Below are 16020 nucleotides of genomic sequence, written 5' to 3'. Positions count from 1 at the left end.
CATGCCAGATGTCCCATTTATTAAAATATATAAAAATATTATTTTTTATTTTAAAAATAAATAAAAACTAAAATAATATAATAAAAAAATATTATTATATTATTTTAATTTTTAAAATAAAAAATAATATTTTAATAGGTGAGACACGTGACATGAAGATGGCCCTAACCATTAACTGGAGGCCTCTCCAATCCAAAAGAACTAGAGAGGATTCGGATCACGTTTCATGATTCTAATCTATTAAATTTCAAGTGTACCATATAAATAGATCATGTTATATTAATGTTTTATGCATTGAAATTAGAGGTGACTATTCGTATTCCTGTATCGAAATTCGAGTACCGTCAAAGAATCATTACAATGCTCTAATCAATGGACCGGAGAGGATCCAAATGCCTGATCAATAATGAAGGGAGGAAGAAAATTATGAATTGATGACCTCAAGCTTCTTGTCTTTTTCAATTAATTTTTGTGCCACTTGCTTGCTTGCACCCAATGGACTCTTTTACATGCCTTGAGTTTCTATTAAAAACCCTATTTCTTCCATAAATCCACTTCTCCTTTTCAAAATTATGTTAAGTTTTAAAAAATATTTGGAGAAGGTGCTCAAATTCTGAATGCACATGACCTAATTTAATAAGGTTGCAGCTGGTTATGGCTTGGCAGAGAAACAATAGAATATCTTAATTCTCCTCAAATCCAAGGGTCAATCTGGCAATGACAAATCTGCTGGCCGGACTAAAAGACAGTCTAGCAAAGGTCCCCATGGATGATGGATCCCACAGGTTCATTGCAGGGATATTAATCAAAAATCCTGCCACAATTTATCAGATAATAATGCAAGAAAGAGAAGAAGGAAAAAAAAAAAAAAAAGAAAGTCAAAAACCCACACAATGCCAGGTTATAATGACAAGCATGGCAGAATAGAGAAATCAAAAGTGCTTGAAATCTGCAACTTCAAACGGTAACAACTCCATTATTTTCTTCCACCACTTCACAACCAGAGCTTTCTAGGGTAAATGGTTGTCCAACTTTACAACTCTATAATTTTCTTCCACCACCTCACAACTACTAATTAAACAACGTAATACTTTTTTAAGGATGCTTTTCTTTTTTTATTGGTTTGGGCATTGGAATTGTTTTTGGATCTGAGAGTCTCCGTGGCTTCTTGTTTGTTCCCATGCAAAATCAACCAAATGGGTCAACTGGGTTTTGTCCCAAATGGTTGATTTCTTCTTCTTTAGCTCCGATTTAGAAACCATGTTCTCCAAAGATTTGGTACAGAGGGCTAGGGCTTGATTCTTGAATCTGGGTGTTTGTGATTCTTGTTTATGGAGGACCCAGAAAAAGGGTCATATAGATTTGGTCCCAAACGAAGGATTTCTGAATCAAATTTGGGAATTCATGAGAGTAGGTGCATTGAGGATTCAGGATTGGCTTTGAATCTGATACAAATTTTGGATATAATTCACCTTGAAAACCAACTTACAAGAGAAGGATGCTCTCAAGAGCTTTAAGATTATACTTAACCTCTCTTCTTTTTTTTTTTAACCTCTCTTCCTTTTTTTTTTTTTTTTTTGTTGTTCCACTCATATATCAGTATTCATTGACTTAATAATATACTCATACATAATACAAAGACATTTTAATCCGGCATTGCATATTCAATTCATTCAATCCTATACTCGACGTAGTGATTAGTTTTGATACTAAATGATATAAATTTTGGATAGAATTTACCCTTAAAAATCAGCTTATTAGAAAAAGGAGCTCAAAAACTTACATAAATATAGTTAAAATTATATTTAATCTATGTGAGACACAATAATCGTAAGAGAATCTGGGACTTCGAGATTTTTTTTTCCCCTTGATTATTGAGAGGAGTCAGGAATTTCTTCTTCACCATCTCAAAAATGGAGGAAAGCGAGAGAGAGAGAATATGTGTCTACGTGGGCTTCAACCGTTGGGGCTAATTTGGGTGACCATAATTGCCTAGAAAGAATCTTCATAATGTGAAAGCTAGGGGCAACATGAACTCAGGGAGTGTTTGGATCACGTGGGCCCAAGGAGAGGGTATCATGGTTTTCGATGAAGAGTGATGTTGAGAGAGGCTTTTGGGCCCATCCTAGATCCCTCTATTAATAACATGTAGAATGTTGAAAGCTTGTTACCAAAAAAAAAAAAAAAAAAAAAGGATGTTGAAAGCTTTCCTCTTCTATTCCTTGTCTTTTAATTCATAATCTCAATGATCCTCCATCTATATATTTTGTATAACTCTTGTGTTTTTTTTTTCTTGGATTATTTGTAGCAAAAATTATATGACCGGTATCTTTTTAGATTAATACTACTCTGAATACCCATTTATCACAATAATTTTAGGAGAAAATACATTTTATCCCTTGAACTATTCACCAATTTGCACTTTGCCCTCCAATATTTAAAAAGTGACACTTAAACCCCCCCTCCCCCCCCCCCCCCCAAACTTCCAAATTCTTGTAATTTGATAATTCTGACCTTTTTTTTTTTTTCCCTAAAAGGCCCCCATCCAAGTTAAAAAAAGAAAAATTAAAAAATAAAAATAAAAATTAAGGGGTGGCCGGTCACCCCAGTTGGGCCCGAAGCCACCCCAGACTGGCCACCCCTTAATTTTTTTTTTTTATTATTATTTTTAACTTGGGATGGAGGCATTTTGGAAAAAAAAAAAAAAAAAAAAAAGGGGTCAAAATGGTCGAATTGCAACAATTTGGAAGTTTGGAAGGGTCAAGTGTCACTTTTTAAACATTGGAGGTCAAAGTGCAAATGGGTAGATAGTTCAGGGGGTAAAATGTATTTTTCCCATAATTTTATGTCGTCTAATGTAACATTTTAAACAATTTTTTATTTTTATTTTTAAATAGATGACATTAAAAACCAGTATGAAATGATTTACAATGAAGTTCTTATTGATTCTATGGACCTATACTTTGAAGTTGAGATGGAATTCAAATTCGGTCGCCATACATTATGAGTTGCATTAAAGAAGAAAATTCATGTCATGGTACTTATAAAATTTGGGTTTAGGACATTATAAAAATGAACAGTTCATATCAAGATATACATGCTTGAAAATAGCGATTTTTGAGTTGACATGAGAATTCACTCACACGTATAAAAGTCATGTAAGACCAAAAAAGTATTGTGTACAAAATGCCAGAACATCTTGACAACTAATAATTTTTTTTTTTCAAATAATAAAAAAACAGCAAAAACAATAAAGAATAAAAAACCTTAAAATAATAATAATAATAATAAAAAGTTGCAAAGAGGGGAGAGGGCTTTCCACCACTTGAGAATGGCTTGACCACCCTCCGGGTTGACGGAAGGGTTTTGGCCGCCGCTTCGGAAGAAGGTTTCGAGGGTGACTACACCACCCTCAAACTTGTGAGGGTGGTCACCCTTAGCTTGTGGGGGTTGCCATCCCCTTGGAAATTTTCAGGATGGCTTAGCTAACCCTAAAAGTCATGCCAAGAGGTGGCTGAATCACTCTCGCCACCCCACACAGCCTATTTAGGTTTTTAGGATGCCCCAAGTGCTGTAATTAGTACCTAAGCATTTTTTATAGAGTTGAATTAGTCACAAATCTCAAAAGGGGAGAAAAATGAGATTTCAACACTTGAGATAAATTTTACATGAAAACTATCCAAACGGTAAGTAATAAAAAAATAGAAACGATGTTCGGTCATTGTCTGAACGGTTGACATTAGCAAAAACGTCTTAACGGTCCATAGACCGTTCAAACCGTGACAATATGCATGAGAATTAGATAAGGCCAACACTATACAGGTGCAATGAGGGGGTATTTAAATCCCATTATGAGCCTTAGGGCACCATTTGGTGTGTGCCTTAGCCTCCAAAAAAAAAAAAAAAACAAACAAACAAACAAATGGAATAGGAGGAGGAAGGAGAGTTTTCTTGAGAGGTTGAGGTCAAGTCTTCAAGGGAGTAAGCCACACACCTCTTTCCTTGACCTATCTTGCTTAAATTTTGTTTTTATTGTTAAGATTGTGTTAGCTTGTTATTTCTTTTTTAAAGAAAAAACTTTAGCTTTAGGGTTAGAAAGTTGAGTTTTAAGGGTGATGTGTTCTAGTATGAGTTTCTTATTGTAAAAAAAGTGGATCTTTGGAGTAAAGCTTGAGATTTTGATGTTTTTGGCTTCATTTTAGACCTTGTTTACCCACTAATTAGTGACGTGGTTCATTCATCACGTCAATAAAAGTCTTATTGACGTGGCACTTTTTGTAGCGTCACTAGGTAAAAAGTGGGCTACTGTAAACACATAAAAAAATCTTTTTTTTTTTTTTTTTTTTTTTGTAGTGTATTAAAATTTGAAAAATGAATCACTTTAATATTTTTTACATTTTTTCATCATCTCATACTATAAATTCAATATATCAACTTTTGAATTTAGATACTTATGATATAAACTTCAAATAAATTAAACGGTTAAAAAATAGTTGAAAAATAAATAAATATAATGTATTCTTTATTGAGCAACGTCCCATCAAAGATGGTACTAGTGGTAGGAAGTCGGGAGCATTGGATCTCCCATGGGGCGCGGCAGCATGGAATCAGAGTGCTTCCTCTCAGGCAACAAAGAACAAACCGTGTTTGTTTTGCATGTAGTTTTTGTATAAACCTGGCCGGTGGTTCATGGAAAGCGATCTTCATCTGCAAAAAGTCAAGGAACAGGACACCTCCTTTGACTCCCCCTGTACACCCACCCACACACACACACAGAATCCTCAAAGGGAATGCCTTAATTTGCGTGCCATTTAACTTATCCCTGCCTCTCTTGCACCCATTTACGTTGCCCCACTTTTCTTTCATTCATTGCCAACCTCCCATATTTTCTTTTTCTTTCAAAATTTGCGAAAACATATTTACCCACTTTTCAAAATCATTGAACAACAAACTTTTTGTAACATCAATATGAATATATAATTATCATGCGTTGTTTGTTGCCTTGCCTTTGATTTTCTGTTTATTTGCTAAAGAGATTCACTGTGCTGGAGAATATGTACGGAGTAATTAAGAGAGAATCCGCATAAAAATGTAGCAGATAAGGCAGAGAAAGAGACAAGAGACAATATCTAGAGAGGAAGATCCTTCATGCAGATTGCAGAGGCCCTTCTCTCTTCTTTCTTCTTTTACGATTATCTGTTATGTAATCTATGCAAGATTTGCAATCCTACTACTCTTTCTGCGTTTAGGGGTACGATTCAGTAACATCAATTAGGACTGCTGACTGCTGTGCATGCCATCAGGCCTTTAACCACCAGCTATAGGTATTTCTTGCCGTATGCTTTGGCTGCTTTCCCGCTGAACAGCTCAAACATATAATCCAAAACCTGCTTTCACTCCCCCGTATCACCATTTCACGTTCAGAAATGTTACAAGTTTATTAAAATCATGTTTGATGCGTTCGAAGAGTTTAAAAATGTTTTTAATAGTCAAAAAATTTGTTTGAAAAAAAAAATATTTGTTTAATAAAAAAAATTAAAAGTGTTTTTAAGGGTTTAAAAAATCTGACAAAAAAATACTTTTAACAAAATCTTAAAAACTTTCTTTTTCAAACGTAATCTCAAACATGCTCTAAATGGGTTGGATTAGGATATATATATGGACCTGTATCGTCTTCTATCTATGACTCGTGAACCTGACACGAACTCAATACAAATTTAGAGAATTATGATTAACAGGTTTGACTCATTTAATTAAATGGGTTGAATTAAGATTGACATATACAGAGCCTGTTTGAGATTATGTTAAAGAGCTTAAAAAAAACTTTCAGTATCTAAAATGTTGTATCAAACAAAAGCTAGCATGTTTGGTAAAAAATTTCAAAACTACTTCTTTGTCCTTTTTACTTTAAAGGTCAATTTGGGTGTGCGTTTTAGAGGTTTAAAAATGCATTTAATACTTAAAAAGTCCATTCGAAAAAAAAAAAAATACTTGTTTGGTTAAAAAAAAGTTGAAAGCGCTTTTAAATGCCTAAAAAACCTAATAATGGCTAAAACACAATTTTAGAAAAAATTTAAGAATAAAGATTTCGCCAAAAAACATTTGTTTAACTTAAAAATTATATTTTTTTAAATACAATCTCAAACATGCTTATAATCTTATAACTGTAATTTGATACTATCTGAATTCAACATCATTGAGAGATGCATTGTCGGAATACAACCTTTTCCTTCCTAGGGTTACTTGCGTGCCCATATCTAGTTGCTGGTTTTTGACAGGTAGAAGAAACAAACACATCAAATTCCAATGCAATGCACGTAAAGCATCCATCAATACTTAAGACCTCCTTCGGCCCATCCCTCCTATTTATTCCGTTTCTTGTGTCTCTTGAATTCCAACACACCTCTCTTTCTCTTTCTCTTTCTCTTTCTCTTTCTTTTACTATCCCCTCATTGAACTTGAACTTGGGGGATGAAACTACCACTTTGCCCCTACGCATCTCCCAGAGACCCCTTATTGGGTGATTTATTGTGTTTGACAGGCATTAGTGAGAGCAGAGGTGGATGATGGGACAAGAGCAAAGCTTGCATGTTAGATCCTCCTTTGGATGAGGTAGAGGACAGATTTTTGCTGACAGATTTTGGACGCTGTAAGAGAGAGAGACTCTGCCCATTTGCGGCTGGAGCTCCTGGATCCGGCCAAACATGCTTCTTGCTCTCACCTTCGCTGCCTCTCTCACCCATGTGACCTTGCTGCTTTTCCAGGGCTACTTTTGTCAACTTCCCACAAAACGTTAACTCTAACGGAAGCATGCCGTCTGTGTCTATATACATCTATACTTTCATTTTCTTAAATAGCATTTAAGTCCAAAAGGACAATGACATGATGAAAAAATATAAAGAATATATAGGAAAAATATATGAAAGCAATAATAAAATTAGTGACATGTTTAGGATTGCGTTTAAAGAATTTAAAAATGCTTTTAACACTAAAAAAAACGTATTTAAAGAAAAACGTATTCGTTTGGTAAAAAAATTAAAAACGCTTTTAAGGGTCTAAAAGGCCTAAAAATGGCCAAAAAAAATCACTTTTGATAAAAGTTTAAAAATGAAACTTTTGCTCAAATGCTATTTTTTACTTAAAAAATCTATTTTTCAAACATAATTTCAAACAGGCTCTGAAACTCACGATATTTTTAGAACGTATTTTATCTCATTTTAAGTGCTAAGGGTATGATAAAATAGTTCATATGATACAATAAAGTCTAAATATTACTATAGAATATCACTTTTTAGAGTAACAAAAAATCACCCTTAATTATAGAGAATTGTACAAAAGAAAATTGTAGGATACAAGAAAGAAGCTATTTGCTTGTGTGTCTTTGCATATGACCATTTTGTCATATTTATCATCCAATGATCCAAAATCATTTGATCCACTGGTCACAAATTGCAGCCATAAGATCCAACTTAATATACATCTTAATAGCATTATAATCTCTTTTGTAACCCCTAAAGCTTTAAATATCATATTAATCTCTTTTGAAATTTAAAATTCAAAAATTGATGTAACTCTTTCAATTAAATGAACATTAAAATTTTAGATATAAAATATATTTCATAATTATTTGAAATACCTAAAAATAAGTTTTTATTTGTTTATATTAAATAAATCTAACAATCCCCCACTATTTCAAATAATTTTGAAAACAGTAAAATAAAAATTTTTGTGCATTTTAGAAAAAATAAGGCACTTCAATGATGGTGTCTTTTGGCCTTGAACCTCCACCTAGTGTAAGCATATCAAGACTATGTCCAGGTGATCAATGAACGAATCTTGAATTGATGACTCTATTAGACTAGTCAGATATATCATACGCGTTTATTTTCTAATTCTTCAGGTGTTTCTCTTTGCCTACACTTTTGTGGCCCTATGCAATATCCTAGTTTCATGAGAGCTCTAGGTATGATCAATACCATAGGAAGCGGCCTTAATTACTTCCACTCTCACATAGGTAAGTTCACATAGGTAAGTTCATCTATGGTGATCCTATTTCACCTCGATAAATTTTTCTATAAATTAAACCCATCATTTAATCCTCATGAACATTATAAAAGCAGAATACATCTCATTGGAATTGGGGTTTTAAAATGATATGTTCATCTAAGGTGATCCTATTTCACCTTGATAATTTTTTCTATAAATTGAACCCATCATTTAATCCCCAGGAACATTATAATACCAGAATACATCTCATTGGAATTGGGGTTTTTAAATGATATAAGTCTCTTTTTAAAAATTTTATAGTGTTTTTAAACATAATCACTCTATTGACTTGATAATACCTGTTGAATCTCACTTATATTTCAAAACTAAGCTTGGGGCACATAATTGTACCTTAGGCTAATATGCCTTTTGATTTATTGTTATACATCTTGTTATAATAAATTGTCATTGCCTACTCGAATTTGATCTGTCATGATTGCGAGAACAACTTCAAATATTGCTCAAGCTGTTGGAGAGATAAATGGTTTGGGAGTTATTACTAATAGTACATTAATATACATATTTGAACATCATTCTAGCCCAAAAGCCTAAGCTAATAGGCTTAGGTCCACTCAAATATATTAACTACTTTTTTTCTTTATACTTTTTCAATGTGAGATTCAACACTCACAAGTGTACTCGCAACAATCTTTCTTTTACATGCGAATCTTTTTACATTTTCAAGACTGTCCCGCGCTAAGAGTTGTGGAAGCGAACACAACTCCAAACCAGATGTGTCCAGATACTCATCCCAGGAAGCTAACCATGACTCTGATACTACTTGTTGGGAAGATAAACGGTTTGAGAGTTTTTACCAAAAGTACATTAATATACATATTTGAACACTCATCTAACCCAAAATCCTAAGCTAATGGATTTGGGTCCACTTAAATATATTAACTACTATTTTTCTTTATATTTTCTTAATATGTGATTCAACATTCACAAGTGCACTTCCAACACTAGCTGTCACATATGTGAATAGAGCATCTTAATACACATTGTCATTGAGCCCAACAAGTATATAGGAAACGAGTTTTGATTCTTGGAGAGGTCGGCAGATGGCAGCCGACATGTGAGAGAAGCTTTGTGCTTTCTGGAAATAGTTTGCAATAGGTTGAGAACCATTCTTGAAAGGTAGCCAAGCCAATAAGTATCTTACTTGCATGATACGAGCCTATGAGAGGAGAAGAGTTTGTCCAAGGTGAGCCATACCTCACGGGAAGTTAAAAAACCAACAACATGGGGTAGTACCCTTCAGACAAAGTAAAGAAGATTGCATTAAGAATCATCTTGTATTGGTGGTACCAAGATTAGTAGGCAGGGTTGGCAACCATGGTGTCTGATGTGAAATAAAGATAGTGAACTGGAAGGGTCGTAGACAATTGCCATCAATGTAGCCAAGCAGGCTTTGGCCTTCCAAGAATGGAACCATCAGAAGCTGTCAGAAAAGATAGTTATCTCTAGTGAGCTTGAGTTGTGTGGGCTGTGATGAAGATGAAGCAGAAGAGATATACATAGCCTAATCTTCATCATAACAACATAAGATCACTATTTTATCTTTAAGTGATCTTTTGATGATGGACTCGATGGTGGATGATTATTTGATTTATCTTCAGCATTATCCTTATTGGTGACTTGAGATCAAATGCATATATTATCTTTGGATTCCAGATGTCAACTGAAATCAAATTTCTAGTAATTAATTTACAAGCCATGCAAAAAGGGTCAAGTAAAATTAACCCTTGTAGAAATATGTAAAGTACTTCAAGTTTATAGGCTCTAATTCTAAAACCACTCTTGTCCTACTCCTTGTTTCCATGAAAAAACAAACTTGACCAACACTTCATCTTCCCCCACTTTGCTTTGTTATCATGTCGGAAACAGTAGAGATATTAGAAAGCATATATAAGCTGATAAAAAGCCTAGAAGCCAGAATTCTACCATCTATTTAGATATCCCTTATAAATACCTTCTGTTCTCAAATCTTAACATCCAGTATCTCTGTCACACATTTTAACAATGCAAAAACATAGAGACCTGATGAACCAAGGCCAAATTTCTCAGCCTATTGGCATCCCATGCTCATTCCCAATACTGCCAACTTCATACTTTGCCCCTTGAAGCGAGAAGTAGGCATGAGAATAGTCTCCTCCACCAATTCCAAATTCACTACTTGTTCCAAAAGCGCATTTTGGGCTTTGTGGGTTCGAAGAATTCCTGCTGCTAGAAGCCACCAATGTTGCATCATTGTTGGTGTTTGCATTCTCATTGTGTTGATGTACATCCTCATTGTTGGAGGTCCACACCATGTCTGCCAAATCGTCGGAAGGCTGATCACTGCTTGTTATGGCCAAAAGGGGTGGTAGAGGGGAAGTGGATGAGGCACAGGAATTGTAGTCCTCAAGGGAAGCCAAAGCCGCAGCCGAGTCTTTTGGCGAACGTTTCGCAAGTTCACCGGCAATCAGCGTGGAGCTTGAGCAAATTCTTTTCACGTCATACCTACTCATATCAAAATTTGTAACTGCACTTGTTCCCCTAAACTTAATTGCTGCAATATCATAGGCCTCAGCCGCTTCCTCTTGTGTGCCTATTATATAGCGTTAAAAAAAATACGTATAGCAAGAAATGAGAAGCAAGTCGATTACGATGCGTCGTTAAATCACCACTTATCTAAAAAGTTTAAGTTAATAGAAAATATGAAGCTGAATCTTGGAGGCTAAATGTGACATAAATTGCTCAGAAGATGTGCTACAACTAACATAAGAAAAAAGTTAGAAGTAACAGTTCAAAAATCAATTGGGCATGATTTCACCAATCATTGGACAGGTTATTCAAATATTACATGTAACTAATTCATTTTGGACTATCCAATCCAAATGAGCTAATTCGAATCCATACAATTCCAACATCATTAAAATTAACGACAGCTGGTTGAGTAATTTAGGGCTTTTTATGGGTGTCAAGTACACACACTATAGGACACCATAGGCATCTAGCTAGCTAATTATAAACATACCCATATATATATATTGAAGCAGAAACCTCAAAAAAAAAAAAAAAAAAAAAAAAACAGAGGTGAAAATGAAACTCACTAAATGTTCCAAGGTACAAGTCCTTGTTTCCTGCAACCCTGCCAATCCTAGCTTGCCACCTTCCATGCTGATGGTGCCTGAGAAGGGAAGGAAAAACAGGTGACAGACAATAAGAAAGAAAGATGAACAGTTTTGAAGATGCCATTTCATAATGTACTAAATATATGCATGTTCAATGTCATAGCTAGGCACGTTCATAGGAGATAAGAGTGTTGCCTATTATTGCCATGTATGATAATTCAAAAGCCTGCAAATGCAGTAAATAATAGCAACTCTATTATTAAAGTCCATCGCTGTCTGCCATACCTTGTCACTCCTCTATACACAGATGCCCCTCTCGAAAACCCACTGCTCTTCCTGTCATGAGATTTTTAACTAATTAATCAAAACAAAAAATACACATATATTTTATGGAAATATATATTGATCATATATAGGGCTCTGCTCTCACCTTCTCAAATTCGCAACAAATTCTTGCCTAGTCATGTTCTTCATCTCTTCAAGTTCTTTCTCGTAAGTGCTTATCTGAGATTTTTTTATTTATTTTTTTTTATTTTTCAAAAAACATTAATGAATAGTGTTCCAACTTCGAAAGGGGGCAACCCCAACAAACTTACAGGGAAATTAATGTGAGTTGTTGGACCCCAATACTTGAGAGCAGCTAAATCATAAGCCCTTGCTGCTTTTTCTTCCTTGTCATAGCCACCTGATAATAATTTACCAAAAGAATGATCGATGTTTTTTGTTTGTTTTTTATTTATTTATTTTAGGATCATGCACATCTTCCAATGCTTTAAATTCCCAAATATTAAATCTTTTTGCTGTGAGAAAAAGAAGGTCCACAAAGATAATAAAGAAAGAAACATGCAATAGGATGGGGGAAATGAAATATACAATACACTTACCAAGATAAACTGCAGAGAGTTGAAGACGAGACCACCCCCACAAAAAAAAAAAAAACAGTCCATGAAACAAACCGTTAGTTAAATAAACAAACGGAATATCCGAGGGAAAACATGATTGATAGACGGAAGCATGAGAATGACAGAAATGGGTTTCAATCCAATGCATATTATATACAATTTACAAAAGAAATTTTGGCATCATATCATATCATATCATGTCATGCATGTCTTTTTTTTTTTCACCTTGCCTTCCCTTCCTAGTTTGCCCCTCTTTTCTGCAGCTGTTATCCCACAAATGGGCCTCATATCTCCCGGTCCATCTATGCCTAAATCAATTCCTCCCAATGTCAAATTAATTAAAAAGCATAGGAAAAAGTTTAGAACAACATGTTTTTGTTTTAGTTTTAGTACCTCGTAACACCACGAAACTGAGAGGTTCTCTGCCCAAAAGTGTCGATGGATTTACGAGGAACAGGTTCTCTGGCAAGAGCCTTTGAAACGGCCGGTCGTTTACGGTTGTCAGAGGCTTGAGCAGGTGAAATTGTATCCAATCTATTTTGTGCGCTACCGGGGCTCATTGTGAGAGATAGTGACTGAAAACTACACCCATTTGAATTTCCGTCAGGATAGAGTGTTTGGCCTAACCAAGACTTGTTGTACATGCCGTTGCCGTTGCCATTGCCGGCGATTAGGGTTTGTGGGGTTTCATTGTAGGAGGGGTAGGCTTGAAGTAAGTGATGAGATATTGGTGGGTTTGTGAGATTCTCTCCTCCGCCGCTTTCTATTTCTCCGTTGGCGTTGAAGCTAGGGGCTATGTTAACGTTGATGTCGGAGACGTTGTCGTTTTGGTTATGGCAGTAGACTTTGGTTTCATCCGGGGTAGAGTTTGAGTAACAGCAGCCTAAGAAATCTTCAAGTTTTGGGCCCTCTTCGTTTGGATTTGAAGCGCCCATGGGATTCTCATATCTCCAATCTGCAAAATCATCTAAACTTTATTATATATAACAAAAAGAAAGAAATGATCCGGAGAAGAAAACATGCAAAGGCAACAAACATGCAAAATTACCATCAGCACCAGCAGAACAGAGAGAGCCATCAGAGCGCAAGGGCATGACAGACAAGTGAGGAGGAAAAGCTCCATTGTCATGGGTTTCTCTCCCAAAACCTTCATCAATCCTCAAGTGTGGAGTCAGAGAGAACCCCAGCCAATTACTCATATTATCCAGACTACCCTTGTCAAGAAACACACAAACCCACACCAAAAGATCTCTCTTTTTTCTCTCTGAGCTCAAATCTGAAAGCTGGTGTGGTTGGGGTGGAGTTAAAATCTTTTACTTGGTCGTCATGGAAGCTTGAGAGTCTGATTACTGAAATGTATACAGAAAAAAGATTTTGAAAAAATACAAAAGCTCCTCTCGTCTTATACTCTCAGCTCTGATTCTGATTTCTATTCAAAGTCTTGGGCTTTGTGCCTCTGTCTTTCATTTCTTTCTCAGATTTTGACAGGTAGCCATGACATGTAGACGAGAAAAAAGGAATTGTAAGGCCTAATTGAATTGGGCTCTCCCCTCATTTGGTACAACTTGGAACTATGACCTCTGCCTGTCTTTATACGACTCCATGGCCCACCAAACCCAAGGAGTTTTGATTTTCTAACGTCCATCCATCAATGGAAGGGATTGAACAGGATTGAAGACTAGCATCGCATGGAGGACACCAAAATTGTGCTGTGTGTTTGAGCTTTCCCATCGATTACTCCACTTTACACTGCCAATGCAACTTGTACTACCTGCTCTAAGTTGCTACTACATTTGGGTTTTTTTTCTTTTCTTTTTCCAATCATGGAAGAAACCAATAAGAAATTAAAAAAAATGATGATATGGTGCTTCGTAGTGACTTTATGTTTCCCTCATGAGTAGCTTTTTTTCTGTTGAATCAAAGGAGGCCATGTTGGTGATTATGCAATAAATCTTAATTATTTTTTATCTATATATAATTAAGGAATAAAAGTTGTTATTTACTGATTAAACTATTTGATCATATCATTTACATGCTTTCTGTAATTATTAATATTGTGCTTGTGAAATGTCCTTAGATTGCATTGAATATGATATAAAATGTGAGTAATGTGGTTATTACATAAGGTCTTTAGTCCATTAACCTTATAGTCTTAAATCTTGACTTGTTTGCAGTCGATAATATTGGAATTGGGCATTCCATTTGCGAAGACTATTACACGTCAATCTTAGTGATTTACCTTAATCAAGCGAAGTTTGAGGTTTCGGGTTGATGTGTAGGTGTTATGCACTGAATGGATCATGAGAGTTATTTTTCACAAAAATAATTTTTTACTTTTGTCATAATCCTCTCAGGTTTTAGAGTTATTGTTATAAGTTGTCATGAACGCACATAATTTTCTATGAGTATTAAAAGAATGATGACTCACGTTGTCTGTTCAGTACACGATACTACTTTGCTCCTACACCAACATGCCAACCTAAAGCCTACTTGCTTCTCCTGATAAAGACAAATCGTTGAGGTTAACATGTTATAGTTTAGATGGATATTCCAATTCATTTTACGACTACAAATAATGTTTTATATATAAGTTACAAGGGATTATAACTATGATCTTATGTGTGATAATTCTCTTACTTACACCATATTCAAATATAATGTAACTAGTGGACCTTACATGTATATAATAGGAAAATATTCAATTATATATATATATATATATATATATATATATATATATATATATATATTCTCAATGTTCAATAATAAAATCAGGGAATAAGAAATATTATTTAATTATAACTAAAGGGATAGAAATTTCTTCCAAACTAATTTGGAGTAAATTTTCTTCAACCTACTTCAATAGGCGACAAGTTTCATCTCTCACATATATTTTTTAAAATATTTTTTAGAGTCATTTATTGCTATTCTACTAACATAGGAACATAAACATTAATTTTTGAACTCTAAGATATTGAATGACACTTGTTACTTATTAAAATAGGTTGAATTTTTTTTTCTTCAAACTGATTTAGACGAAATTTCAAATTTTTGTGTCGTAACTAAAATATCATACGACCAATTAGAGGTTTGGAGTCTTTGGACACTAGTCTCAACAACGTGTCACATCTAAGATTGACACGTGGTACTATTTGTGAATGATACTTAACAAATCAAATTTATCGAGTGTTACATCTTGGGCCAAAATAATTTTCAACACTCGATCAAGCCGCCTCGTCACATGCTCTTTGCTTTCATTTCTTTCCTTTAAATTTATATTTATCTCATCATCATATAGCATGTGAGGGGAATTCCCTTTCCTTACAAATAATTTTCTTCTATGGAAAGTTCCTTAAATAAAAAAAAAAAAAAAAAGAAAACTTTTATTAAATAGAAATTTGGGAAAAATATAAAAAATCCTTTAACTAACAACTGTTTTTAAAAAAGTTCCACGAAGTTTAAAGTCTGCTACAGTAACACATCAAACTACCAAGGTCAAGGGGTGTAAACGAGCCGAGCTTGAGCGAGCTTCCCTTGTTCAGGCTTGGCTCGTTTAAATTTTATTTGAGCTTGAGTTCGAGTCGAGCTCAAGGGCGAGCCAAAAATCGAGCTCGAGCTAATAATAAGTCGAGCCGAGCCAGCTCACGAGCTGTCTCTTATATTTAATGTTTTTGTTTTTTTTTTTAAAAAAAAATTTAACTTTAAGTACTCTTAAATGGCTTAAGAAGTTAGTTTGCATATGAGTATTTGCTTAACCTGGCTAGTCGAGTATGGAGCCTGAGTCAATATAACAAGGCATTTGGTTTCAAAAAGAGAGGATATGCATCCTTTTATAGATAAGCAAACTTGGAGATTAATGTTTTCTTAACAATGTGGGACAAATTAACAGGTTGCATTTAGACTGCATTGGGACAACGCCCCTACAAAAAACTAGTTTTTCAATGTCTCTCTCTCAA

The 16020-nt window shown here is 34.7% G+C and overlaps 1 protein-coding gene across 1 annotated transcript; it reads right to left on the bottom strand.

The window, feature by feature from the left end:
* Positions 1 to 9955: 9955 nt before the first annotated feature.
* LOC132188526 (Integrase-type DNA-binding superfamily protein) lies at positions 9956 to 13463 on the bottom strand. The gene is given in 10 exon segments (XM_059603008.2): positions 9956 to 10127; positions 10130 to 10636; positions 11142 to 11218; positions 11448 to 11498; positions 11593 to 11666; positions 11759 to 11847; positions 12047 to 12055; positions 12290 to 12372; positions 12458 to 13019; positions 13113 to 13463. Coding segments are annotated over 10 exon segments (1668 nt in total). The 5' UTR covers positions 13264 to 13463; the 3' UTR covers positions 9956 to 10062.
* Between the last annotated feature and the right edge of the window lie 2557 nt (positions 13464 to 16020).

This window comes from Corylus avellana, chromosome 6, assembly GCF_965113065.1.
Source record: "Corylus avellana chromosome 6, dhCorAvel1.hap1.2, whole genome shotgun sequence".
Taxonomy (NCBI): Eukaryota; Viridiplantae; Streptophyta; class Magnoliopsida; order Fagales; family Betulaceae; genus Corylus; species Corylus avellana.
The sequence above is the reverse complement of the archived record's forward strand: the minus strand, read 5'-3'. Positions and strand labels throughout refer to the sequence as shown.